A 25,810-nucleotide genomic window follows, 5' to 3' on the forward strand; every position below is an offset into this window, starting at 1 on the left:
AAACCTAATTAAATTTATATTTAATATTTGATGTGACATAAAACTTTTATCCGACCGGCGCGACATGTTTGACGAGCAGTGAGCACCCCCGGCTAACGCTCGTCTCCATGTCGTATGGCCTCTAAAGCCGCGCTCCCCAAGAACATCAGCTCTCGTCGACCGTCGGCATGTTCGCCGGTGAGGGACTGTGAGGATAAACGTGCCCGGAACTCCACTTACGTACGTATCATGCCACGTCGCCTATCAGATAGGGTCTGGACGCATTAGGACCTGAAAGACACCCAAACCAAGTTCATGGACCCAAAATTGCAAATTGAGAGTTTTTTTTTTGGGGGGGGGGGGGGGGGGGGGGGGGGGTCCTCCAAGTTCAAGGATCGCCGATAGCTTTTTCAAGTTAATATCATTATTAGTGCCGGCTTTTAGCTTTTTTTTTTTTTACTCCAGACGATACAGCCTCACGACAACTGTTGAAAAGGGAAAATCAGTACATGATGGCCACAACCACAAACATGCAAGAGCTGAAAGTAAATTCCGAGTAGAGGTCGCTATCTCGAGTCCACAACGGTGCCTTCTGGAAGCGCGGACAGGTGCACAAGAGGGGCATGTGATTTCATGGAAGCATTGGCACCAGTGATCTTGGTCTCCTTTGTTCTGTTGAGCACCTTCCTCACCTCGTTTGCAAGCTCTATGATCGAATCATCTTCGTGGCCTGAAGAGGGGCAGCATAATCACGATTTGATGTTTGAGTCTAGGATGTAAATCTTGACTTTGCAGAAAGCACATACATGAACTACTCCCAGGTAATAATACCGTATTTTATGTAACACATGGGGTATAAACAAACAGATATTCAGAGTGTTAACCACTTAAAAAAATGTAAAAATAGGTTCTCTTACTAATGCTGGCTAATGCCTTCTCCATTGAGAACAGGTAATCCCTATTATAGCCAGTAGGGCCATTGGCTGTAGCAATTTGCCTGCCATTGCAAACAAGATTGTAGAACAAGTCACAATTTGATGCTTGCTCAGGTAAAATGCCCAAAAGAACAATAGAGGGGTGCAATGTCTCACCTTGCCATATCCTGCAGAGGAGCAGGGCCAAGATAGTACTTGTTGCCAATTGGATCTGGAGTGGAAACGAACCTGCATGAACACCAAGTTATGAGTTCCACAGAGCAACATCAGCGGATAGCATGGAATTGGTATTTTTGGTTTTGGAACTTCAGATCCTTACACTAAGACGCCCGTCACAGCTGGTTTCAAGGGATCTCCTTCCTGAACATGCATCAAGGAAACATGAGAGTTCTGAAAGAAAAGGCAGTTCAAAGCTAACTGTTCATACCTTGTAGAAATCAATGGATATTTTCTGGTCGTACTCACACTCTCTTCTCTCCAAGTACTGAAATGAAGGTGAATTTCAGTGTAATTCTAGTTTTTTTTGGAACTGCAGAACACGGGAGAAAAAAAAGTAGCGCACCTGTATTGCTTTTAGCTCTTTTTCTGGACCACCCTTGACACAATATGCAATTCCCCACTGCAAAAAAAAAGTTAACTGTAAATAAGACCAACATAACAAAATTATGGGAATGTTAAATGTGGGTATCATCTGATGAAAAGAACTTGAAATGAGCATATCATCATTCATCAAAAACAAAATCAGAACTAAAAATGCGCATCAAGCATTTTATACAAAAGAGTAATGAATGGAGTAGAAGACAAAAAGGCCAATCATGCTCTCTAAATAGATAAGAGATCTTGAAAATATGAGAAGCTGTGGGTGGATTCCAGATGTCAGCCACTGATCTTGCATGGGTTTCAGGTGCTATATAATGTTGCATATTGTGTCGTCACGCAAAGCTGATCCATGGGTCCAACATGCCAAACTGGTGTGCAAAGCTAACAGCTATTGGAGTGGTTAAAGTAATGAGATTTTACACAGCTCACTATACAAGTAGAAAAAGAAATTACTCCCTACCCTATTCTTCCACTCTTTTCTAATTCCTTAGTCCAAAGTGAAGACCTCGATAAGATTTCAAGGCCAATGCAGAGCTACATATTCATGCGAGAATATGGAAATTGTGACGCAAAACTGAATAACAATTCATTAAAAACAGTTTTCTGTAATTACGGCAATTGGAAAGAACACAAGTTGGGCCAATCTGTTGTCAGAAAGAAATTCATGACGACAGCCCATGCAAAGTGCCTTGCCCATGTAATATTGTGTCACCGTGTTAAAAAGGAGAATTTTGCCATTATAAAACACGGCACGCTCGGCTTCGACGAAACGGAGGTGTTGGAGAGGGATTCGATGATTTGGAAACCCACATGATGTGCAGACGCTGGTATAGACATGGATTCTCTCTTAGGCGCGTTAGACACAGCTTAATCCTCCGCCGTGAGGATTAGTCTGCGCGGGCACAGCTGCCGTCCGCAATGCCGTCACTGCTCGCGTCGCCGTCACCCATGAGTTCCTCCTGGAGATCAGCTCCCCTTCTGTCTTCTTCGTTCCCATTCTCTCCGGTAGATGCTAGGTGTCGTCCGCATTGCAGTGCTGGCTGGGTGGAGATCGACTGGGAGTACTAGCTGTTGTGACCTATTCTCCCCATTCCCCATTCCCTGCAGTGGAGATGGAGCACGACCGGCTGGCTGGACTGCCGTCTCGCCATCTCCTTCATGGATCCATCGGCCCGGGACACCGACACTTTGTAGGAAGAGGAAACCACAGAAGAGTACGACAAAAAATGGATACAGAAGGAGTTGCGGACTTTGACATCACAACAGGGTATTGATGAACTTCAGTACACAAACAACAGAACAGCTGCTGAGACAGTCCACATAACTGATAATGAAGATGAACATCAAACTGGTGGACTAGTGTCAAGGCAAACAGCTGTTGTGACAGGGGCAACTGATAATGAAGATGAACACACAACTGCTGGACTAGTATCAGCTCAAGCACCTGCTACTTCTCCACCAAAAAGTGTCAAATGGCTAGTTAAGAAAATTACCCCAGGAAGAAACTGAAGATCAGTGCTCACAGGCAGCAGTAGAACTGAAGAACAGAGCTCCACCAAGATCTGTGTTTGTTTTAGTGTGCTGGCCATGTACTACGCGCTCCATGGAAAGCCAGAAGAGGCTATGGAGGTGATGACAGAAGATGGAAGCGGCTGGAGTGAAGCCGGGCACCATCACCTACAATTTCCTCATGACTAGCTATTGCAAGAGTGGCAAATTGGAGGATGCTAAGGTTCTTTACCACTCCCTAGCTGAGAAGGGGTGCTCGGCAGATGCTACCACGTACAAGCACATGTTAGCAGAACTCTGTGCCTATGGAGACTTTGATGCTGGTTTGGGCATCTTCAAGGATAGCTTAAAGAGGCGTAAGGTGCCAGATTTTAGAACAATGAAAGGGTTGGTTGAGGGATTGGCAAAGGGAGGCAGGGTGGCTGATGCCAAAGAGGTTGTTGCAGAGGTAAACTAGATGTGTGTGAAAAGGTCCACGTGTGTTTGGTTTCAGGTTCTGTGTAGAACAGAAAATGTGCACATGAATTTCAGGTTTGTGTGTGTCGAAACATCAAGTTTGCGTGTGTAGAACAGAAAATGAGCACATAAAACTTGATTTCTGAATCTGATTTTGTTCACTAGCTGAATGATGTCTACTCTGCAGTTCCTCCCAGTACCGAAGGGAAGAGAATGGGCAGCCTAGAGAAACAGCAAAACGACAAAATCCTGAACTCTCTACTTGCCACAATCCTGAACTCTCTACTTGCCACAAGCTCTGATGAACCACTTGAATTACAGAGCTTAAGCCCCAGAAGAAACTCACAAGCAAGGAGGACTATCACATAAATTATAGGCCTGACAAAGCTGTGGGCACAATAGAAAACTGAATCTGAAAATGCGAGTAGCTGACGACAAAGGTGAGAGAAAGGTCACAGGTAGCTGACGGCGTCACCTCCAGTAGCTAAATCTCTGTCCGTCGCAGCTAAGAGAGAATCCCTGTCCATATCAGCGACTGTGTGTCGTGTGGGTTTCCAAATCATCGAATCCCTTCCCAGCGCCTCAATTTCGTTGAAGCCCAGCGTGTCGTATTTTATAATGTGATTAATGTCAAAATTCTCGTTAAAGGGGGGGGGGGGGGGGGGGGGCATGCAAAGATGCTACACAAACAGGACATTATTTAAGTACATTTCAGTTAATGATTTGAGTCGTCCAAATCCATATCTAAATTGCACATATAATATTGTGTCACCACCTGCAGTAAAAGCTAGATAATTCATCTTTGCAACAAGAACACTGCAAACAGGGAAAATAAGGATAAACACGAAGTGGTTGGTTTCTTACGCATATGGCCTCGTCGTCGGTTTCAAGCGTGCAGGTCCTCGCCGGATGCTCCGGTGTGCCTCTGTGGTCAATGCAAGCTGCGGGGTGGGAAACAGAACAAGGGAGAAAGTTGAGGCTGAGGTTCGCGTCAACGAGGGTGTACCCAAACCCAAGCAAGCGCCTGCAAAACAAGCATCCATACCGAGATTAAAGGTGCGCTTGTAGCCCTTGATGAAGCCGAGGATTTTGTCGTCGAAGTCGAAGCCGGGGTTCCAGATGAGGGAGCCGTAGCCGAAGACCCACAGCACCATCGCGCAGCCTGTGGCGTATCCGATCCCCCTGCGGAAACAGATGCAGAGGCGAGGGTCAAAAATCCACCGTCCCAATCCGAACCATGGTTGCCACCGCGAAGACGGAACCCTCGAGAAAATGAAATCCCAAACACCAAAACCCAATGCGCGCGCGGGAGTATGCAGAGCAGTCTCCGAATCCGACCGCCACACCGCGTACCAATCCAACCCCACCGAAGAATCCCCGTCCATCGAAGACGGTCGGTTGCAGCAATCACCATTCACCTACCTGGAGGAGGAGAGGGCGGAGGTGGGGCGCGGCCGGCAAGAACGACGCGTCGACGGGCACGGGCGGGCGGGCAGGAAGGATCTGAGATTTTGGGGTCCTGTCCCGTTCCCGTCCCGAGCCCCCGCACGGCTCGGTCTTCGGTCTTCCTGCCCTCCTCGCCGACCTGCCTGCCTGGGAATTCGGATGAGAGAAAAAAAGGAGGAAGAAGAGGTGGGTGCGGGACCGCCTTTATATCCCGCCGGACGCCAGCGTACACACGGACCGGGGGGACACGTCAGGCCAGGCGCAGCGAGCGAGGGGATGAGGATCAGGACGGTGGTCACCGGCACGTGATGGCACCCCGGCCTCTCCTGCCGCACCCGGCCGTTTTCCACGGGATCTCGTAGGAAAATGAGCCCCCCTTTTTTTCCTCTCGTGTGTGCGGTTTTGGGGAGGGGGGCATGCACGTGAGAAGGGCATGGGCGCTGTACGGATTTGGGCGGCTCGGAGAAAGGGTTGCTTGCCGCTCGGTTCAAAGTTCAAACGACCAGCAGGTGCAATGAATCTAGACGGGTTTAGGTAGCAGGGGGGCATGGAGATGCTTTGTTCAATGAACGAGGGGGTCAAGGCATTACAACCCTGAGACTCTTACTCACATTTCAAAGTATTAAGAAACAACTAAAAACTGAATAATACTCCATTCTTTCTAAAATATAAGGCATAATTAATTTTTGTTTTTGTCTCTATGCACACGTATATCGATATAGTGATATAGAGAGAATCAAATACATTTATTGGTCTTTAATCTAAATTTAGTCATGTCTTATATACCGGAACGGAGAGAGTACAATCCTAACTCTTTAACATATGTATAAAGACTCAATAGTCAGTTGCTCGTACGTTGCGACGGCTCACAACAATACGCACGTAAACTATCCACCAAAAATATCTCAAGATTTTTTTATTGATTGTCCCCGCTCTCCGCATATATATTTTTTGATTTGACTAACAGAGTCGACATCGTGGTAAAGGAAAGACCATGTAGACATGTGATGTCGAGCCATCGAATGGGTACTGTTGGGTCTATGCTTCGTCGCCGAAGGTCTTACAGGAAGAAGTGGTCTTCGGCTGAAGCTGTTTATATAAGATAGCCGAAGGTTCCTCTTCGTGAAGCTTCGGCATTACAAACCGACTTAAAGATAGAATGACCTTCTAGTCCATAAAGGTCTGAGTCAATGTTGTAAGTTTTTATAAGGGGTATACTTGTAATTCCTCACAGGCTGCGTCCTGTGCCTATAAATAGTGAACAGTATTCCGTTACTGTTCACAGATTCTGGATTGCAATCGCATCTCTCGGAATTCAACCTTTGCCAAGGCATAGGTATTATTGTATTTAATAATTCAATATAATGAATAAATATAATATAATTTATTTACTCATCTTATACCTTTTTTATATTATCTTATGAATATCCATTGAAGTTTTATTACGAAGGTTTAACTTCGTAATTATACTCTTTCCAACCTTCGTCCAAGATTCTTTATCCCGAAGGGAATAATGTCTTAAGGACGAAGGATGTTATTATTTAATATTTTATGTTGCCTTGCTCTTGATTCATAGCATTTGAGAGCAAGTCTCCAACATAGAAGCTGCAAGAAGGGCCGAAGGCAATTGGACTGACTCAAAAGCAATCCATAACATAGATGGAGCCGAAGCCTGTGAACAGTACAAGTTCAGAAGGGAGAAAGCAGCTTCAGCAGATCAGCCAAAGCCTATGCTCTTATGTGAGGACATAGCAGAGCAGAAGGTGCTGTTAGGCTCTCAATTATCCGAAGAGCAGGAAAAAACCTTGATAAGGTTTTTGTTCAATAACAAGGATGTTTTTGCATGGTCAGCCAATGATCTCTGCGGAGTTAATAGAGATGTTATTGAGCACTCGCTCAATGTCGATCCATCCTTCAGACCCAGAAAGCAAAGGCTTCGGAAAATGTCAGATGATAAGGCCGAAGGTGCTCGCAACGAAGTCAAAAGACTCCTCAGTGCAGGAGTTATCAGAGAAGTGAAGTACCCAGAATGGCTAGCTAACACTGTTATGGTAAAAAAGGCCAATGGCAAGTGGCGAATGTGCATCGATTTTACAGATCTTAACAAGGCTTGTCCGCAGGATGAATTCCCACTCCCAAGGATAGACTCTTTAGTTGATGCAGCAGCTTCTTCAAAGCTCATGAGTCTGTTAGACTATTATTCAGGCTATCACCAAATTTGGATGAAGAAGGAAGATGAGCCGAAGACTAGCTTCATAACTCCAAGTGGCACATATTGCTATCTTCGGATGCCTGAGGGGCTCAAAACGCTGGAGGAAGTTTCAGCCGAATGACTGCGAAGGTTCTCCAATCTCAAATAGGCAGAAATGTGTTAACTTATGTTGATGACATCATTGTAAAAAGCACGAAGCAGGAGAATCATATTGCTGATCTGCAGGAGACCTTCGCCAGTTTCAGGCAAGCTGGTTTAAAGTTAAATCCAGAAAAATGCGTCTTCGGAGTGAAGAAGGGGAAATTTCTTGGATGCTTGGTTTCAACAAAAGGAATTGAAGCTAATCCAAGTAAAATTGAAGCTATACTTCGGATGGAGCCACCAACTACAAAGAAGGGGGCTCAAAGATTGACAGGAAGATTGGCATCTCTCAATAGATTCATATCCAGATCAGCAGAGAGAAACTTACCATTCTTCGAAGTGCTGAAGTCAGCCGAAGTCTTTCAATGGGGACCAATCCAGCAGAAGGCTTTCGAAGAACTGAAACAGTATTTGATAGATCTAACAACATTGACTCCACCAATGCCAGGGGCTCCTTTATTATTATATGTGGCAGCTTCGCACTCAGCGGTAAGTGCAGCGCTTGTCCAGGAGAAGCTTGATGGTCAAGTTAAGAGGCAGGCTCCAATATATTTTGTTTCCGAGGTTCTTAGTTTATCAAAGAAAAATTATACAGAGTTGGAGAAGGTATTGTATGCTGTCTTAATGGCCTCCAGGAAGCTTCGGCACTATTTCCAAGCTTACAACATAATTGTTCCTTCTTCACAACCTCTGAAGGATATTATGAGGAACCGAGAAGCTACTGGAAGGATTGGAAAATGGGCTGCAGAGCTCAATGAATTTTGCATTGAATATGTTCATAGATCTTCGATTCAGTCCCAGGCGTTGGCAGACTTCATTGCTGATTGGACGCCAGGGGCTCAGGAGGAGGAAACAAATAAAGACAACGAAGCCTGGACAGTGTTTTGTGATGGATCTTGGGGAACCTTCGGAGCAGGAGCGGCTGCTGTGTTGGTTTCACCTTCCAAAGTCAAAACTTGTTATGCGGCAAAGCTTGATTTTAGTTGCACAAATAACATTGCTGAGTACGAAGCATTGATTTTAGGTCTTCGGAAGTTAAAAGCAATGGGAATCAGAAGGGCCATACTTAAAACTGATTCCCAGGTTGTTTCGGGTCATATTGACAAGAGTTGCAAGGCTAAGGATCCAAAGCTTGAAAAATATCTGGATATGGTTCGAAGAGTTGAAGCTTCCTTCGAAGGGTTTTCTGTCAAAAATATCCCTCGAGGACAAAATGAGCATGCTGATTTGCTAGCTAAGTCAGTAGCACAGGGGCTGCCTTTACCTTCGGATGTGTTCTTCGAAACAATAAAAGCACCTTCGGTGGAACTTCTTGAAAGAGCAGTCCTTAATATATCTCCTGTTTTTAGCGAAGATTGGAGAACCGAGATCATCTCTTACCTTCAGGGTAAATTCCTTTCAGATGACGAAGCTTATAACAAGAGGATAGAGGCAAGAGCTCGTCCATATGTCATAATAGAAGGGGAGTTGTACAAACATGGAGTTTGTGCTCCGCTACTCAAATGTTTGTCCAGAGCAGAAGGTATAGAGTTAATGAAAGAAATACATGCAGGCCTGTGTGGATCTCACATTGGTTCTAGGCCGTTACTTGGAAAAATTTTCCGCCAAGGATTTTATTGGCCGAAGGCAGCTTCGGATGCAGCAGAATTGGTTCAAAAGTGCGAAGGTTGTCAGAAATGTGCAAAAGATCAAAAACAACCTTCGTCCTTAACACAGCTCATACAACCCACTTGGCCTTTGCAAAGGTGGGGTCTTGACTTGTTAGGTCTGTTACCACCGGCCCAAGGGAACCTGAGATATGTTGTAGTAGCTGTGGAATATTTTTCTAAATGGATTGAGGCGAAGCCTTTAGCCACAATAACTTCGGCCACCGTCCAAAAGTTTTTCTGGCAGAATATTGTTTGTCGTTTCGGGGTGCCAAAGGCTGTCACTGTGGACAATGGGACACAGTTTGACTCCGAAGCTTTCAGGGATTTCTGTGACCAAATTGGTACGAAGATCCATTTTGCATCAGTTAGGCACCCGGAGTCGAATGGACTCGTTGAAAGAGCCAACGGCATTATAATGACAGGAATAATGAAGTTAATCTTCAACCAACACAGGGGAAAATGGCCGGATCAGTTAACCAAAGTGGTGTGGAGCCACAACACAACAACATCAAGGTCTACAGGCTTCACTCCATTTAAGTTGTTATTCGGTGACGAAGCAATAACTCCGGAGGAGGCTAAAACCGGATCAATAAGGATATTAGCTTCGGCAGAATCAGATTCCGAAGCTACTTATTCTATAGAAAAAGATGCTTTAGAAGGGATTAGACTGCAGGCTGTGGAGAATATCAATAAATATCAAGCCGAAACAGTCAAATGGCGGGATAGAAAGGTTCGGCTAAAAAATATTGAGCCAGGGCACTTGGTGCTTCGGAGAGTGGCCAACCCAGAAACAGTGGGCAAATTGCAGTTGAAATGGGACGGACCTTTCTTAGTAGCATCTTCGTCAAGACCCGGTTCATACAGATTGAAGGATATGGACGGCAATGACATTCCTAGGTCTTGGAATGCGGATGAGCTTCGGCGATATTATGTATAACTCGGTGTAATTTTTCATATTTTTTATTTTTTCTTTCATGGCACCCTTTTCCTTTCCGAAGGGGGAGAAAGGTTTTTAATGGGGCCAACACATGTAATTTCCTTTTTTAGTTCTATAAGAGTAAAATCCCCCAAGGAATGTAAATGTAAAAGCTGAGAGTGCACCATCGAGTGCCAAAAAGTAAAGGCGAAGAAGCTCCAAAGTCGTTCCTAAGGGAATGCAGAGCTCACAGCGAAAAGTCAACGCTGATTCCGCCAAAAGTAAAGGCGAAGAAGCTCCAAAGTCGTTCCTAAGGGAATGCAGAGCTCACAGCGAAAAGTCAACGCTGATTCCGCCAAAAGTAAAGGCGAAGAAGCTCCAAAGTCGTTCCTAAGGGAATGCAGAGCTTACAGCGAAAAGTCAACGCTGATTCCGCCAAAAGTAAAGGCGAAGAAGCTCCAAAGTCGTTCCTAAGGGAATGCAGAGCTGAGGTGTGATTGTTTTGGCTATGAATATGGCTTCGGATACATGTTTGGCCATTCATTTGCATATCACATTACATCATAGCATTTGCATTCATAAACATTCATCTAGGCATATGTAGGATAATCATCTTCATGGCATAAATGGTTGCTTCAAGAAGAGAAAAAAGAAAGGGAAAAAAAAGAGCTTCGTGCACAAAAAAGAAAGGAAAATGTTGTTTTCTATGCTTCGTTGCGTACGAAAAGAAGGGAAGGTGTTTTTTCGCCTTCGGCTCAAAAGAAAATTTCGTCCACATCAAAGCATTTCTCATACATCAAAGGATATATAATAAGACTACTATCTAAATCTCCAAGGAGCTTCGGCTTCGGCTTCAGTTTTGATCATCAGCTTCGGCTTCATCATCCTACATGAATAAGGTCGTTGTAAGTCAAAATCAAGTTTATAGGAAAAGGTAAGTGCAAGGTATGGTTTCTTACTGGATCAAGGTGGCTACGAGCTTCGTTTCCAGCCTTCTCTCGCCCACCTTTTGTCCATATCATTTTTACAAATTGGTTTGAGATACTTCGGGCAAGATCAGGGATGTCATCCAGGATTGATGGTGATAAAGTGAAATTTGGCCTATTGACAATCTTCCCATGATCACAGCCAGCCTTCAGGAAAGCCGCAGCAGTGCCTCGAGAAGCCACCCAGGCACAGAAGTCACCATGCCCAGCTATGACTTCGTCGAGCTCGTCAATCTCCCCCTCAATATGTTCGAAGGTTTTCGGTAGATCTTCAGCTGAGGGGGTGAATTTTTCACTGCTGGCTCCAACTGAGTAAAAAATCTTTCTTAGTCGTTGTATGCAGTTGTTGCTAAATTCCAAGCATTTTTCCTGAAGACTTGTCAGTAGTTTTCTCAAATCTGAATTTTGTTGAGCTTCGGCTTCAAGTTTTGCATTAAGATCTTGTTTTTCTCGTTCGAACTGCTCAGACTGGCGGAGAAGCTTCGTGTTTAGTTCTGATATTTTTGCTTCAGCTTCCGCCAATAAACCTTCGGTTGCCTGGAGCTCAAAGTTCTTTTTCTCGAAAGCATCTGATTGCTCCTTTATTTTGCTTTCCAAATTTCCAATTATAACTTCATGCTTTTTATCTTCAAAATCTTGTTGCATCTGCAAGGCTTTGCTCAGTAGCATACTCTACATGAAAACAACCTTCGTCAGATATGTTTTTATTATTAGAAACAATAAAAGTTAAGGGGCAAGTAGTTCACCTTGAAGTTGGAATAAAATAAGCTACCAACGACATGTTGTCGTCGGTAGCGGCTGATATCTGTTTCTAGCTTCGGGAATCTGATACTCTTGGACAGAGTACTGATAACTTTGGCTCCTGTTTGATCTCGAATGCAATCTATTTTTTCATCATCAACGCCTCCGAAGAGGAGTGCCCCAGGTTTGTATCCACAGGATTTGGCATACTCTTTAAGCTCTTCTATTTCAGCTTTTGATAGTTGTTCTCCAACTAAATTCTGGAACATAAAGGCTTCCTTTCTCGAAGCTTCACCAGCAATTTCTTTTCCTTTCCCCGAAGCTGCGGTCACGGCCTCTTCGGCGGCGGTGGCAGCTTCTTCTGCAGCCATGTCTAGCAGCATTTGGTCAATATGTTCAATTGTGCTCTCCAAATTCAGATCTTCAGCTGAGGCAGCTTCGGCAGCTGCGGCCTCCGAAGGTGCAATTTCGATATCTGCCCCCTCTGCAGCCACTTGTGTTCTCTGGGCCGAAGATCTTGGCGGCGTCTTGTCAATTACCTCTGTCACAGTGATAATTCTTTGTTTCTTTGCCTTGATCGTTTTCTTCGATTTCTCGGGCTCCTTGTCCTTCTGAAAAAACTTTGTCAGTTGAGGACCCAGTGGACTTAGCTTTGCAGGTAAGGATTCGGTCATTACCTTCAGAATTTCCTCAACAACAGCAGCAGAAGGTGATGCGGGGGTTTCTTCTGCTTCGGATATTTGTTGCTTCGGGGAAGAAGTTTTCTTCTTCTTCGGAATTTTCTTCTTTAATGGTTCTTTTTCTTCATTCACGGCCTCAGTTGTCCTTTTTCTTTTTTGGCCCCCAGCACCTTTGTTCAGGTTTTCATAATCAGGGTAATCAAAGCCCAAGGCATCCAACACCCGATTTAGCCTTCGTTTCGGACGTGTGCCGAAGGCTGCGGTCATCAATTGATCTTCTTTTTTGGAATAATTGCCAAGTATTTCATTGCACATTGCTTCAATTGTTTCCAGCCATTCTTGACAAGGTGTTTTAAAGTATTTCTTAAATTTGAAATAGTAAGGCAAACGCACAAGTTCACCTTCTTTCTTTTTCCCCTTCAGCTTCGGCATTTCCCATTCTTTTAAACTAGGAAAAACTTGGAAAGCCAAGAACTCTTGAACCAGATCTCTTGTACTAATATGCTCTGCAACAATTCTGAATTCATCCATTGCTTTTTGTGTGGTACCGTCTACTGACATGTTGCAGAGAGGCCGGGTTTCTCCGAAGATTAGTTCGAGTGGACTTTGCACGAGCTTCTCCTTGTCATCATTAACCTTGACATAGAACCACTCGGATTTCCACCCTGCTGCCCATTTACTCCGATAGCTGATTACAGGAAGCTTCGTAGTTTTCCGATAAGCAAAATTGTAGCAGCCAAAATTGTCATGCAATCCATCCTTTCTAGCCTTCGTCTGGTAATGCAGCTCGTGAACCCGGCAAAAGCTGTCCGCAAATGGCTCCACTGCTTGGCTTCGGAGTGCCCAGATATAAACACTGAGCCTAACGATAGCGTTAGGGGTCAGTTGGTGAAAATAGATACCGAACCTCTTCAGCACCTCTGCAATAATCCCATGAAGTGGGAATCTTAATCCAGCCTTTAAAAAGCTTTTAAAAATGACAATTTCATCCTTTTCCGGCTTCGGGGTAGTCTCTTCTCCCCCAAAGCGTAGTAGCTTCTTCTGATCCTCATTGAAAAAGCCTGACTTTACCATTTTGGAGAGATCAGCCTTCGAAACGGTGGATTTTCCAAAGTCCAAGTGGCTGGGCTTGCTTGGCATGGCAATACGATAATCGTCCTCGGGATCAGTTTCCTCAATAACTTCTTCTTCTACTCCGGTAGGAGCTTGTTGTGTTTGTTCTGCATCTTCATCAGGAATCTCTTCAGAAATTACCAGCCCGGATCGTTGCATGGCTTCGGAGATGGGAACAGTCTCCGAAGCTTCAGTTTCGTCTCCCTCACGCTCAACCCTGGCAGTAGAACGCACTCTGGCCATTTAATTATGAATATGTGGAAACTTAACACTTTCTTCTTCCGAAGTTTTTTCTGACGAAGCAGGCTTCAAACTGGAGCTTCGTTCGATTCCGCCAGACAAGCTTCGGTGATGGTTAAAAATTTTGGCAGCAAAACAGTGCAAATAGCAATGAATACTGTGGTAACTTCACACCTACTCGTCTGTTTATATAGTGCTGCAGGTAAGAAGGCGAAGCGCCAGAATTTTTACACCAAGCGGGCACCCGCTTGCACTCGCTGCATGGTGGACCGCAGAGACCGAACAGTAACTCTGCAAGGTGGGGCCGCTATACGCTGGGAGATTGAATCGTTTCTTGACAACGAGCTCAGGGAAGGTGTTTTTTAGACCTTCGGCGCTCCGAAGCTTAAGAGACTTTCTTCACGGATCAAGCTCGTTACGAAAAACGATCTAGCACCGCGAAAGGGGCTACTGTTGGGTCTATGCTTCGTCGCCGAAGGTCTTACAGGAAGAAGTGGTCTTCGGCTGAAGCTGTTTATATAAGATAGCCGAAGGTTCCTCTTCGTGAAGCTTCGGCATTACAAACCGACTTAAAGATAGAATGACCTTCTAGTCCATAAAGGTCTGAGTCAATGTTGTAAGTTTTTATAAGGGGTATACTTGTAATTCCTCACAGGCTGCGTCCTGTGCCTATAAATAGTGAACAGTATTCCGTTACTGTTCACAGATTCTGGATTGCAATCGCATCTCTCGGAATTCAACCTTTGCCAAGGCATAGGTATTATTGTATTTAATAATTCAATATAATGAATAAATATAATATAATTTATTTACTCATCTTATACCTTTTTTGTATTATCTTATGAATATCCATTGAAGTTTTATTACGAAGGTTTAACTTCGTAATTATACTCTTTCCAACCTTCGTCCAAGATTCTTTATCCCGAAGGGAATAATGTCTTAAGGACGAAGGATGTTATTATTTAATATTTTATGTTGCCTTGCTCTTGATTCATAGCATTTGAGAGCAAGTCTCCAACAGGTACCATAGGCAACAAATCAGGGACCTCACCCCTCGCCTTCCCCACTTCCAAGGTTTCGTAGAGTAAGAAGGGAATGGAAGAGGCACTCATACCTGTTCGTTACCGAAAAAGGACACGACGAAGACCTAGATATCTGGAGGCGACATAGGTAGTATACCGCTAGATACATATAGGGAGAGAGCACGCAAGCAGAGAAAGAACCCTAGCCGGCGTAGTTCCAAACCGAGAGGCACCCGCACCAGGCGTCAGTCCGAAAAAGGGCGAGAGAATGTTAGTGCCTTCCCAGCCCTGGACCCCCCGAGGCGACATAACACCACCACCAACTTCGTAGCATATGTCGACTGCTGCCGCGCTACGGGACTTGTGTCGGGGACCATAATTAGGGGTACCCCCAATGCTCCTAATCTCAGCTGGTAACCCCCATCAGCACAAAGCTGCAAAGGCCTGATGGGCGCGATTCGGGTCAAGGCTCAATCCACTCAAGGGACACGATCTCGCCTCGCCCGAGCCCAGCCTCGGGCAAAGGCAGCCGACCCAGAAGGATTCACGTCTCGCCCGAGGGTCCCCTCAAGCAACGGACGCACCTTCGACTCGCCCGAGGCCCAGCTCGGGCAGGCTTCGCGGAGAAGCAACCTTGGCCAGATCACCACGCCAACCGACCGTATCGCAGGAGCATTTAATGCAAGGATCGACTGACACCTTATCCTGACGCGCGCTCCTCAGTCGACAAGGCCAAAGTGACTGCAGTCACTTTGCCGCTCCACTGACCGACCTGACAGGAAAACAGCGTCGCATGCCCTGCTCCGACTGCTGTGCCACTCGACAGAGTGAGGCTGACAGCAGCTAAGTCCAGCCTCGGGCGCCATAGGAAGCTCTGCCTCGCCTGACCCCAGGGCTCGGACTCAACCTCTACGCCGGACGACGGACTCTGCCTCGCCCGACCCCCAGGCTCGGACTCAGCCTCGACCTCGGACGACGGTCTCTGCCTCGCCCGACCCCCGGGCTTGGACTCAGCCTCGACCTCGGACGACGGTCTCCGCCTCGCCCGACCCCCGGGCCCGGACTCAGCCCCGACTTCGGAGGAGTCACCGCCTCGCCCGACCCCGGGCTCGGACCAACCATGTCACAGGGGGGCCCATCATTACCCTACCCCTAGCTAGCTCAGGCTACGGGGAACAAGACCGGCGTCCCATCTGGCTCGCCCCGGTAAAACAAGTAATGATGGCACCCCGCGTGCTCCATGACGATGGCGGTTCTCAGCCCCTTACGGAAGCAAGGAGACGTCAGCAAGGACCCGACAGCTCCGACAGTTGTGCTCCTATAGGGCTCAAGCGCTCCTCTGACGGCCACGACATCACATGAACAGGGCGCCAAAACCTCTCCGACAGCCACGACGGCATGTACTTAGGGCTCTGGCTCCTCTCTGCTAGACACGTTAGCACATTACTGCACCCCCCATTGTACACCTGGGCCCTCTCCTTACGTCTATAAAAGGAAGGTCCAGGGCTCTCATACGAGAAGGTGGTCGCGCGGGAGAACGGGCTGGCGGACAGTCTCCCTCTCTCTCTCCCTCGCGAACGCTTGTAACCCCCTACTACAAGCGCATCCGCCCTAGGCGCAGGACAACACGAAGGCCGTGGTTTCCCCTTTGCTGTTTCTCCCCCCTTTTGTGTTCCGTCTCGCGCCGACCCATCTGGGCTGGGACATGCAGCGACAATTTACTCGTCGGTTCAGGGACCCCCCGGGGTCGAAACACCGACAGTTGGCGTGCCAGGTAGGGGCCTGCTGCGTGTTGACGAACAGCTTCCCGTTAAGCTCTAGATGGGTAGTCTCCAGCAACCTCTCCAACCCGGAACGATGCTCCGTTTCGGGAGTCTTGAGTTCATGTCCCTCGACGGCAGTTACGACATGATACTCCTTCCTCCGCCGCGCGACAACGACAATGGTGGCCGTCAGCCCGCCCGCCGGCGGCGGAATCGACGACGTCTTCCCCACGTGGCGGAAGAGCAACATCCGGGTCTGTCCCGTCACCCTCCCCGCCGACGGAGGAGGAGGCGGGGCAGGCATGGCCAAGCAGGTGGCGGCACCTCGTCGGCTGTCGAGCGAGTCGACGGCGCCGGCGCCCCAGCGGGGGACACGTCGGCCATTGACCTCGCGTCTGAGACGAAGACGAGCGTCGTTTCCCCGCAACACACCAACCCCAAGCAGATGGACAACGCCAGCACGCTCGCGAAGGACTTGCTGGGCGTTAGCCTCGTACCTCAGACAACGGTGCAGTCCGTCCCTGACGCGACTTCGTCACCACCCATCGATCAAGAGGTACCGTCTGTTTCCCATCCCATGCCTTTTAGATTCAGCTGCGACACACCAAGCGACCCCGCTTCGGTGGACGCTTTCATAAAGGCATATCCAAACCCTCCGGGGTATCATATGCGGTCGACCTGGGACCGACTGACGGTCGTCTCGACCTACGGGCCCCTGGGTTTCGAGGAAGATGACGAGCCCGACTCTGGTTGGGATTTCTCCGGGCTCGGTGACCCCAGTGTCATGCGGGACTTCATGACCGCATGTGACTACTGCCTCTCAGATTGCTCCGATAGTAGCCATAGCCTCGGCGACGAGGACTGTGGCCCAAGTCGCAAATGCTTCCACGTCGATCTAGGGGGTCTCGACGAAGGCAACCATCTTGGTATGCCGGAGGACGGTGATTGATAGTCGCCTAGAGGGGGGTGAATAGGGCAAAACTGAAATTCTCAAAAATAATCACAACTACAAGTCGGGTTAGCGTTAGAGATATAAACAAGTCCGCGAGAGAGGGTGCAAAACAAATCGCAAGCGAATAAAGAGTGTGACACACGGATTTGTTTTACCGAGGTTCGGTTCTCGCAAACCTACTCCCCGTTGAGGTGGTCACAAAGATCGGGTCTCTTTCAACCCTTTCCCTCTCTCAAACGGTCCCTCGGACCGAGTGAGCTTTCTCTTCTCAATCACTTGGAACACAAAGTTCCTACATGGACCACCACAAGATTGGTGTCTCTTGCCTCAATTACAAGTGAGTTTGATTGCAAGAAAGAATCAAGAAAGAAGAAAGCAATCCAAGCGCAAGAGCTCGAAAGAACACAAGCAAATCTCTCTCACTAGTCACTAAAGCTTTGTGTGGAATTTGAGAGAGGATTTGATCTCTTGAGTGTGTCTAGAATTGAATGCCTAGCTCTTGCAAGTGGTTGGAAGTGTGAAAACTTGGATGACTTGAATGTGGGGTGGTTGGGGGTATTTATAGCCCCAACCATCAAACTAGCCGTTTGGTGGTGGCTGACTGTCGTATGGTGCACCGGACAGTCCGGTGCACACCGGACATGTCCGGTGCGCCAGCCACGTCCCCAAAGCCATTGAGTTCTAGCCGTTGGAGCTCTGTCTTCTGGGCCCGCCTGGATGTCTGGTGGCGCACCGGACATGCACTGTAGAGTGTCCGGTGCGCCAGCATGGGCGTGCCTGACTTCTGCGCGCGCTGGCGCGCATTCAATGCGCTGCAGGTAGCCGTTGGCGCCGAAATATCCGTTGCTCCGTTGTCACACCGGACAGTCCGGTGTACACCGGACACCGGACATGTCCGGTGAATTATAGCGGACTAGCCGTTGCGAATTCCCGAAGCTGGCGAGTTCCTGAGACGGTGTTCCTTGGAGCACCGGACACTGTCCGGTGTACACCAGACAGTCCGGTGAATTATTGCGGAGCGCCTCTGGATTTTCCCGAAGGTGACAAGTTGGAGTTGGAGTCCTCTGGTGCATCGGACACTGTCCGGAGCGCCAGACCAGAGGTGCCTTCGGTTGTCCCTTTGCTCTTTTGTTGAACCCAATACTTGATCATTTTATTGGCTAAGTGTGAACCTTTGGCACCTGTATAACTTATACACTAAAGCAAACTAGTTAGTCCAATTATTTGTGTTGGGCAATTAAACCACCAAAATCATTTAGGAAATAGGTGTAAGCCTAATTCCCTTTCAATCTCCCCCTTTTTGGTGATTGATGCCAACACAAACCAAAGCAAATATAGAAGTGCATAATTGAACTAATTTGCATAATGTAAGTGCAAAGGTTGCTTGGAATTGAGCCAATATAAATACTTATAAGATATGGATTGTTTCTTTGTTTTTAACATTTTGGACCACGCTTGCACCACATGTTTTGTTTTGCAAATTCTTTTGTAAATCCTTTTCAAAGTTCTTTTGCAAATAGTCAAAGGTAAATGAATAAGATTTTGCGAAGCATTTTCAAGATTTGAATTTCTCTCCCCTTGTTTCAAATGCTTTTCCTTTGACTAAAACAAAACTCCCCCTAAATGAAATTCTCCTCTTAGTGTTCAAGAGGATTTTAAGATATCAATTTTGAAAAATCTACTATCTCCCCCTTTTGAACACAATATGATTTCAATTAGAAATTTATCAATTGAGAATCATACCAATTGAAAAATGCTTTTAAAATTAGGTGGTGGTGCGGTCCTTTTGCTTTGGGCTCATACTTTCTCCCCCTTTGGCATGAATCGCCAAAAACGGATACTTTGAGTGAGATATAAGCCCTTAGAATTACTTTCTCCCCCTTTGATCATAAATAAATGAGGGAAGATTATACCAAAGACAGAGTCCTTTTGCTTTGGACTTATGCTCTCTCCTCCAAAGATGGAAAGTTGCCCGGAGCGACGACGAAGGATGAGTTGCGGAGTGGAAGCCTTTGTCTTCGCTGAAGTCTCCAATTCCCTTTCAGTATACCTATGACTTGGTTTGAAATAGACTTGAAAACACATTAGTCATAACATATGAGAGAGACATGATCAAAGGTATATAAATGAGCTATGTGTGCAAATCAACAAAAGAAGTTCCTAGAATCAAGAATATTTAGCTCATGCCTAAGTTTGTTAAAGGTTTGTTCATCAAGAGGCTTGGTAAAGATATCGGCTAATTGATCTTTAGTATTAATGTAAGAAATCTCGATATCTCCCTTTTGTTGGTGATCTCTTAAAAAGTGATACCGAATGGCTATGTGCTTAGTGCGGCTATGCTCAACGGGATTATCCGCCATTTTGATTGCACTCTCATTATCACATAGAAGAGGAACTTTGGTTAATTTGTAACCATAGTCCCTAAGGGTTTGCCTCATCCAAAGTAGTTGCGCGCAACAATGGCCTGCGGCAATGTACTCGGCTTCGGCGGTAGAAAGAGCAACGGAATTTTGCTTCTTTGAAGCCCAAGACACCAAGGATCTTCCCAAGAACTGGCAAGTCCCCGATGTGCTCTTCCTGATGATTTTACACCCCGCCCAATCGGCATCCGAATAACCAATCAAATCAAATGTGGATCCCCTAGGATACCAAAGCCCAAACTTAGGAGTGTAAGCCAAATATCTCAAGATTCGTTTTACGGCCGTAAGGTGGGATTCCTTAGGGTCGGATTGGAATCTTGCACACATGCATACGGAAAGCATAATGGCCCTGTTTGGCACAGCTGGTGCTTGTTGAAAAAGCAGCTTATCTGAGAAGCTGGTGAAAAGCAGCTTCTGCTTATTGGCTGCTTTTAGTGTATTCTGAGAAGCAGCTGAACTGATAAGCTGCTGCAGAAGCTGCCTGTTTGGCAGAACCTCTGCTTAAATTTGTGAAGAAGCTGAAAATAAGCTGTGCCAAACAGGGCCAATGTCCGGTCGAGATGCACATAAATAAAGCAATGAACCAATCATCGACCGGTATACCTTTTGATCGACGGATTTACCTCCCGTGTCAAGGTCGAGATGCCCATTGGTTCCCATGGGTGTCTTGATGGGCTTGGCATCCTTCATCCCAAACTTGCTTAGAATGTCTTGAGTGTACTTTGTTTGGCAAATGAAGGTGCCCTCTTGGAGTTGCTTTACTTGAAATCCCAAGAAATACTTCAGCTCCCCCATCATCGACATCTCGAACTTTTGTGTCATAATCCTACTAAATTCTTCACATGTAGATTCGTTAGTAGACCCAAATATAATATCATCAACATAAATTTGGCATACAAACAAATCATTGTCAAGAGTTTTAGTGAATAAAGTAGGATCGGCCTTGCTGACTTTGAAGCCATTAGCAATAAGGAAATCTCTTAGGCATTCATACCATGCTCTTGGGGCTTGCTTGAGCCCATAAAGCGCCTTAGAGAGCCTATAGACATGGTTAGGGTACTCACTGTCTTCAAAGCCAGGAGGTTGCTCAACGTAGACCTCTTCCTTGATTGGTCCATTGAGGAAGGCACTCTTCACGTCCATTTGGTAAAGCTTGAAGCCATGGTAAGTAGCATAGGCTAATAATATACGAACTGACTCAAGCCTAGCTACGGGTGCATAGGTTTCACCAAAATCCAAACCTTCGACTTGGGAGTATCCTTTGGCCACAAGTCGAGCTTTGTTCCTTGTCACCACACCATGCTCGTCTTGTTTGTTGCGGAAGACCAATTTGGTTCCTACAACATTTTGATTAGGACATGGAACTAAATGCCATACCTCATTCCTAGTGAAGTTGTTGAGCTCCTCTTGCATCGCCACCACCCAATCCGAATCTTGTAGTGCTTCCTCTACCCTGTGTGGCTCAATAGAGGAAACAAAAGAGTAATGCTCACAAAAATGTGCAACACGAGATCTCGTGGTTACCCCCTTATGAATGTCGCCGAGGATGGTGTCGACGGGGTGATCTCGTTGGATTGCTTGGTGGACTCTTGGGTGTGGCGGCCTTTGTTCTTCATCCTCCTTGTCTTGATCATTTGCATCTCCCCCTTGATCATTGCCGTCATCTTGAGGTGGCTCATTTGCTTGATCTTCTACTTCATCATCTTGAGCTTCATCCTTATTTTGAGTTGGTGGAGATGCTTGCGTGGAGGAGGATGGTTGATCTTGTGCATTTGGAGACTCTTCGGATTCCTTAGGACACACATCCCCAATGGACATGTTCCTTAGCGTGATGCACGGAGCCTCTTCATCACCTATCTCATCAAGATCAACTTGCTCTACTTGAGAGCCGTTAGTTTCATCAAACACAACGTCACAAGAAACTTCAACTAGTCCCGAGGACTTGTTAAAGACTCTATATGCCCTTGTATTTGAGTCATATCCTAGTAAAAAGCCTTCTACTGTTTTAGGAGCAAATTTAGATTTTCTACCTCTTTTAACAAGAATAAAGCATTTGCTACCAAAGACTCTAAAATATGAAATATTGGGCTTTTTACCGGTTAGGAGTTCATAAGATGTCTTCTTGAGGATTCGGTGTAGATACAACCGGTTGATGGCGTAGCAAGCGGTGTTGATCGCCTCCGCCCAAAACCGATCTGAAGTCTTGTATTCATCAAGCATGGTTCTTGCCATGTCCAATAGAGTTCTATTCTTCCTCTCCACCACACCATTTTGTTGTGGCGTGTAGGGAGAGGAGAACTCATGCTTGATGCCCTCCTCCTCAAAGAAACCTTCAATTTGAGAGTTCTTGAACTCCGTCCCGTTGTCGCTTCTTATTTTCTTGATCCTTAAGCCGAACTCATTTTGAGCCCGTCTCAAGAATCCCTTTAAGGTCTCTTGGGTTTGAGATTTTTCCTGCAAAAAGAATACCCAAGTGAAGCGAGAATAATTGTGACACCCCAGTGTCACCTAGGGTTTCTCTTAAAAAGCCACACCAAGAGCCATTACTTCCTGTGAACCAAAGTAAGCATGAGCATCAAAATAACTTAAGTGACAAAGAATTCACCAAGTATATGTTTAAAAGTGTCATGATCAAAACAATTGAGTCCTTGAAAAGATAAGAATGTGCAACCCTAATTAAGAACTCTAAGTGAACCCCATGAACAAAATTCAAGAAAATAAGCAAAAGGGAATGAAAAGTTTAAAATTTTGAGTTGAGCCAATAATATAAGTTAAAGTATATTTGATAAGCAACAAGATAGATTGAGAAAGCTTAGCCAAAATAATTCAAGAAAACCCCCAAATCAAGCTTCTTTTGTTGGGACTCATTGGGAATTCTGAATTTTAGAATTCTGAAATTCAGACCTTGAGCCAAAGATCAGGGATGTTCACCTTGATCCCTAACTCGAATCCTAATGGCCCCATTGACAAATTTGTGTCTAACTAACCCCTCTGTCATGTGCCAGAAGATGGCATTGGGACGCGATCCCTAGACACGACAAAACTTGGGATTTGCCTCGGGTTTGGGCAGGGAGACAGACCAGATTTCCTGGCTCCATATCTCTGCAACCAGTAGGCAAAATCCTATGACCTCCACACAAGAATGGTAGCTTGTAGGGAGGAGAAGAGGTTTTGTGCACTGACCCAGGCGAGAGCAGGCTCGGATGAGCGACCACACGCGCCAGAGCTTGGGCAGAACGCACGGGCACACGTGTTCGACCCTGGTCGGCACGCCAGAGCTCGCCCAACCCGCGCGCGCGCTCGCCCCGGCGTCCGGTCAAGTCCGCCGCGCGCCCGCGCCTATAAAGCTTCCCCGGGCGCACCTCTCTTCGCCCCGCACTCACCCTCATCGGCCAGCCACCGTTCCTTAGCTCCGGCGAGCGTATTTCCGCCCGCCATTGCCGCCAGAGCTATGGCCGCCGTGGCCAGCCCACTCCAGCCGCCCTCCAGCCCAACCTGTGCTTCGGCTAGCTCCGCCAGTAGCACGTGAAGCTCGCCAAGCCCTCGGACCCGACCGGACTTCACCGGAGGCCCGAGATCAACCTCACTGGACTTCGGTCTTCCGCCGCCGCGCGTGGACCGAGCTATCCAGTGAGTCTCCGCCCAATTCCTTTCGCTCATGTCTTCTCTGGCATCCCGTGGATCTCCCTGACCCATTTGATTGAACTATCTCGCCGTGACCAGGCCGGTCTCCTCGCCGCCGACGAGCATCCCCGCCTGCGCGCGTGGACCGACCAACTCCGGCCATCTCCGTTGACGTTCCGCACACCGTTGTGATCCCCGCGACCTCCCCTTCGCCCTCGACCACTTCACCGGAACAGTCTCGCCGCCGGTAAGCCCCTCCGCCGTTTTCTTTGCCGCGGCTACTGTTTGAGGTAGAAGAAGGACCTCGGGTTAGGTTCTGTAGAACCCGAGGGGTTTTCTGTAATGTCAGCGACTCATATGAATAGTAACCTAAGGACTGATTCGCGAGGAAAACTTAGAAAAACCGCCAGGGACCCCAGTGCAAAGTGGTTTTTCCCTTTTATCAATTCTGTTATTCTTTTTAAATAACAAAAGAACTTAGAAAATTCATAACTTGATGAAATCTTAATGAAAAGCTGTCAAACCAATTTTGCTAGCTCTGGAATATTATGATCTATCATTTAAAATTATTGAACCATATGCTTTCTGTTCTAAATTTTAGAGCTTAAAATTAAAAACAGAAACCCCTTAAACCTTGTTTAATTAAGGAAAATTAGTTTTTCTTCTGTACTGAGCTTAAGAAAATTTGTAGATGCTTATACCCTAATTAGACATTGTTTAAAAATAGTAGAATCCCCAGCATTAGAGATTATGATGTAGTTATTCATTTAAAGCCATTTTGTCCACAACTTAGAGAAAATTAGAAAAGCATTAGAAAATGTTGAACAATGATTAGTAATATTTTTCCTAAGTTTACTTATGCAACCAAGAACCTAGGAAAAATGCAGAGACCATTAATTAGGACCAGTTTCTAATTAAGATGCTTTAATCAGCCTTATGTAGACTGAAAATCAATTATTAAAATTGCAAAACCATAACCAAAGTGGTTAACAAAAATCCAGTGAACTTATAACCACCAGAGCCCCACTACAAAAATACAGAGCACCCCAGCCTAACTTTTTAAGTAAGGAAAATAAATACAAAGTGGTAATAAGGCATTTTCCCAATAAATCATAAACAACCTCAAATAATGAGATAATGGGCAACCAAAAATTAGCTAAGTCCATGATGAGATAAACCACCAGAGAAAAATACAAACCCATGAAAAAGAAGTGAACCCATGCCTTTTGCTAGCAATTTGTGAGAAAGGCCATTTGACTTAAATAATGCAAACCACCCCTTCCCTTAAGCAAAAAGAAACCAAACTCCAGAATGATTGCTCTTGCACAAAATACTAGCTAAGAAAAATAAGAACTCTGTTGTTTGATGTTTTTCAAACATAGTGGTAGTAGAAAGCACCCCTTTGGCTAGAAACCTTAAGAAAACCATAGGAAAAGAATTAAAAGGTATTAATGACTAGAAATTTGTATCAAGTCATGTTATGACACCTAAAAGCCAGCAAAAATAAGTTTTAAAGAATTACCCACTGTTAAATAATAGTTGTAGTTCAAAGTACCCCTTCTGCCTTAAGATTTGGCAATTTTGTCCAGAGAAAACCATTCACTTTCTGAACCCCAAATTTTGAGACAGAGAATCATACACCAGTAACAAGCCACTGTATTTTTGCAGAATTTTTGGAATTCTATAAAAGCAACTTGTAGTTCAAACCTACTCCAAAACATTAAAAAGGAATAAAAGAAAAGAAAAGGAGGAATAAACCTCATCCCATTAAAACTAACCCAATTTACCAAGTATACCACTAAAAGGTTTTACATAAGTAAGGTTAACTTGCTTAAATTCTAAAGACCCTACATTTTTAAAAGTTGTAAATTCTAAAGCACATATTGTATCATGCATATATCTTACGCATTGCATTCATTAGATTGTAATCTTGCCGACGGAGAGTACGTGCTCATCCCCGAGCAAGGACCTGTCCAAGAGGAGGACCAGGAGCAGGCTTCAGAGGCTGCTATTGAGGATCTCCCCGCAGCCCCAACAATTGAAGGCAAGCCCCGGTTTTATGCATAACCATGTTAATATATGCTACTTTACTACACTTAATGCTTGTAGGACTGTAATGTGCACTTAAGTGTAGGAGTTGCTTGAAACCTCTAGTTGCATGAACTTAGGACTCCTTTTTGAGATGAATACTAGTATGCTAGGTCGAGTAGCTGCTTGCTAATCAGGATCTCGGTAGAAGTCGAGTGATTTTTCTAGCACTCGCGCGAGGTCAGGAATTGATTGTATTCATCTTGATAATGGGATATATGTTGGTCTATGGACTTGGATCCAGGGAGGATGCCTTGTCCATGAGACGGGAAAAGTGAATTAAGGATTAATGTGTGGATACCTGAGTCAAGCTTTTGAACGTACTAAGCACATGCCGG

The 25,810-nt window shown here is 45.9% G+C and overlaps 1 protein-coding gene across 3 annotated transcripts; it reads right to left on the reverse strand.

Annotated features, from left to right (window-relative positions):
* Window positions 1-385: 385 nt before the first annotated feature.
* Window positions 386-5,914, reverse strand: LOC100193117 (uncharacterized). 3 transcript variants are annotated; one of them, XM_020553058.3, is made up of 9 exons: window positions 4,902-5,914; window positions 4,525-4,661; window positions 4,344-4,420; window positions 1,477-1,533; window positions 1,342-1,398; window positions 1,234-1,274; window positions 1,071-1,142; window positions 897-976; window positions 386-709 (listed from the first exon to the last, which is right to left on the reverse strand). In XM_020553058.3, the coding sequence occupies exons 2-9, from the start codon at window positions 4,631-4,633 to the stop codon at window positions 546-548; spliced, it is 657 nt and encodes a 218-aa protein (XP_020408647.1). In that variant the 5' UTR covers window positions 4,634-4,661; window positions 4,902-5,914; the 3' UTR covers window positions 386-545. The 3 variants fall into 3 exon arrangements, with proteins under 3 accessions (XP_020408647.1, XP_020408648.1, NP_001131750.1); XM_020553059.3 differs by having other exon boundaries at window positions 4,525-4,641; window positions 4,902-5,297; NM_001138278.1 differs by having other exon boundaries at window positions 450-976; window positions 4,902-5,084.
* Window positions 5,915-25,810: the final 19,896 nt, after the last annotated feature.

Source organism: Zea mays, chromosome 5, assembly GCF_902167145.1.
Source record: "Zea mays cultivar B73 chromosome 5, Zm-B73-REFERENCE-NAM-5.0, whole genome shotgun sequence".
NCBI lineage: Eukaryota > Viridiplantae > Streptophyta > Magnoliopsida > Poales > Poaceae > Zea > Zea mays.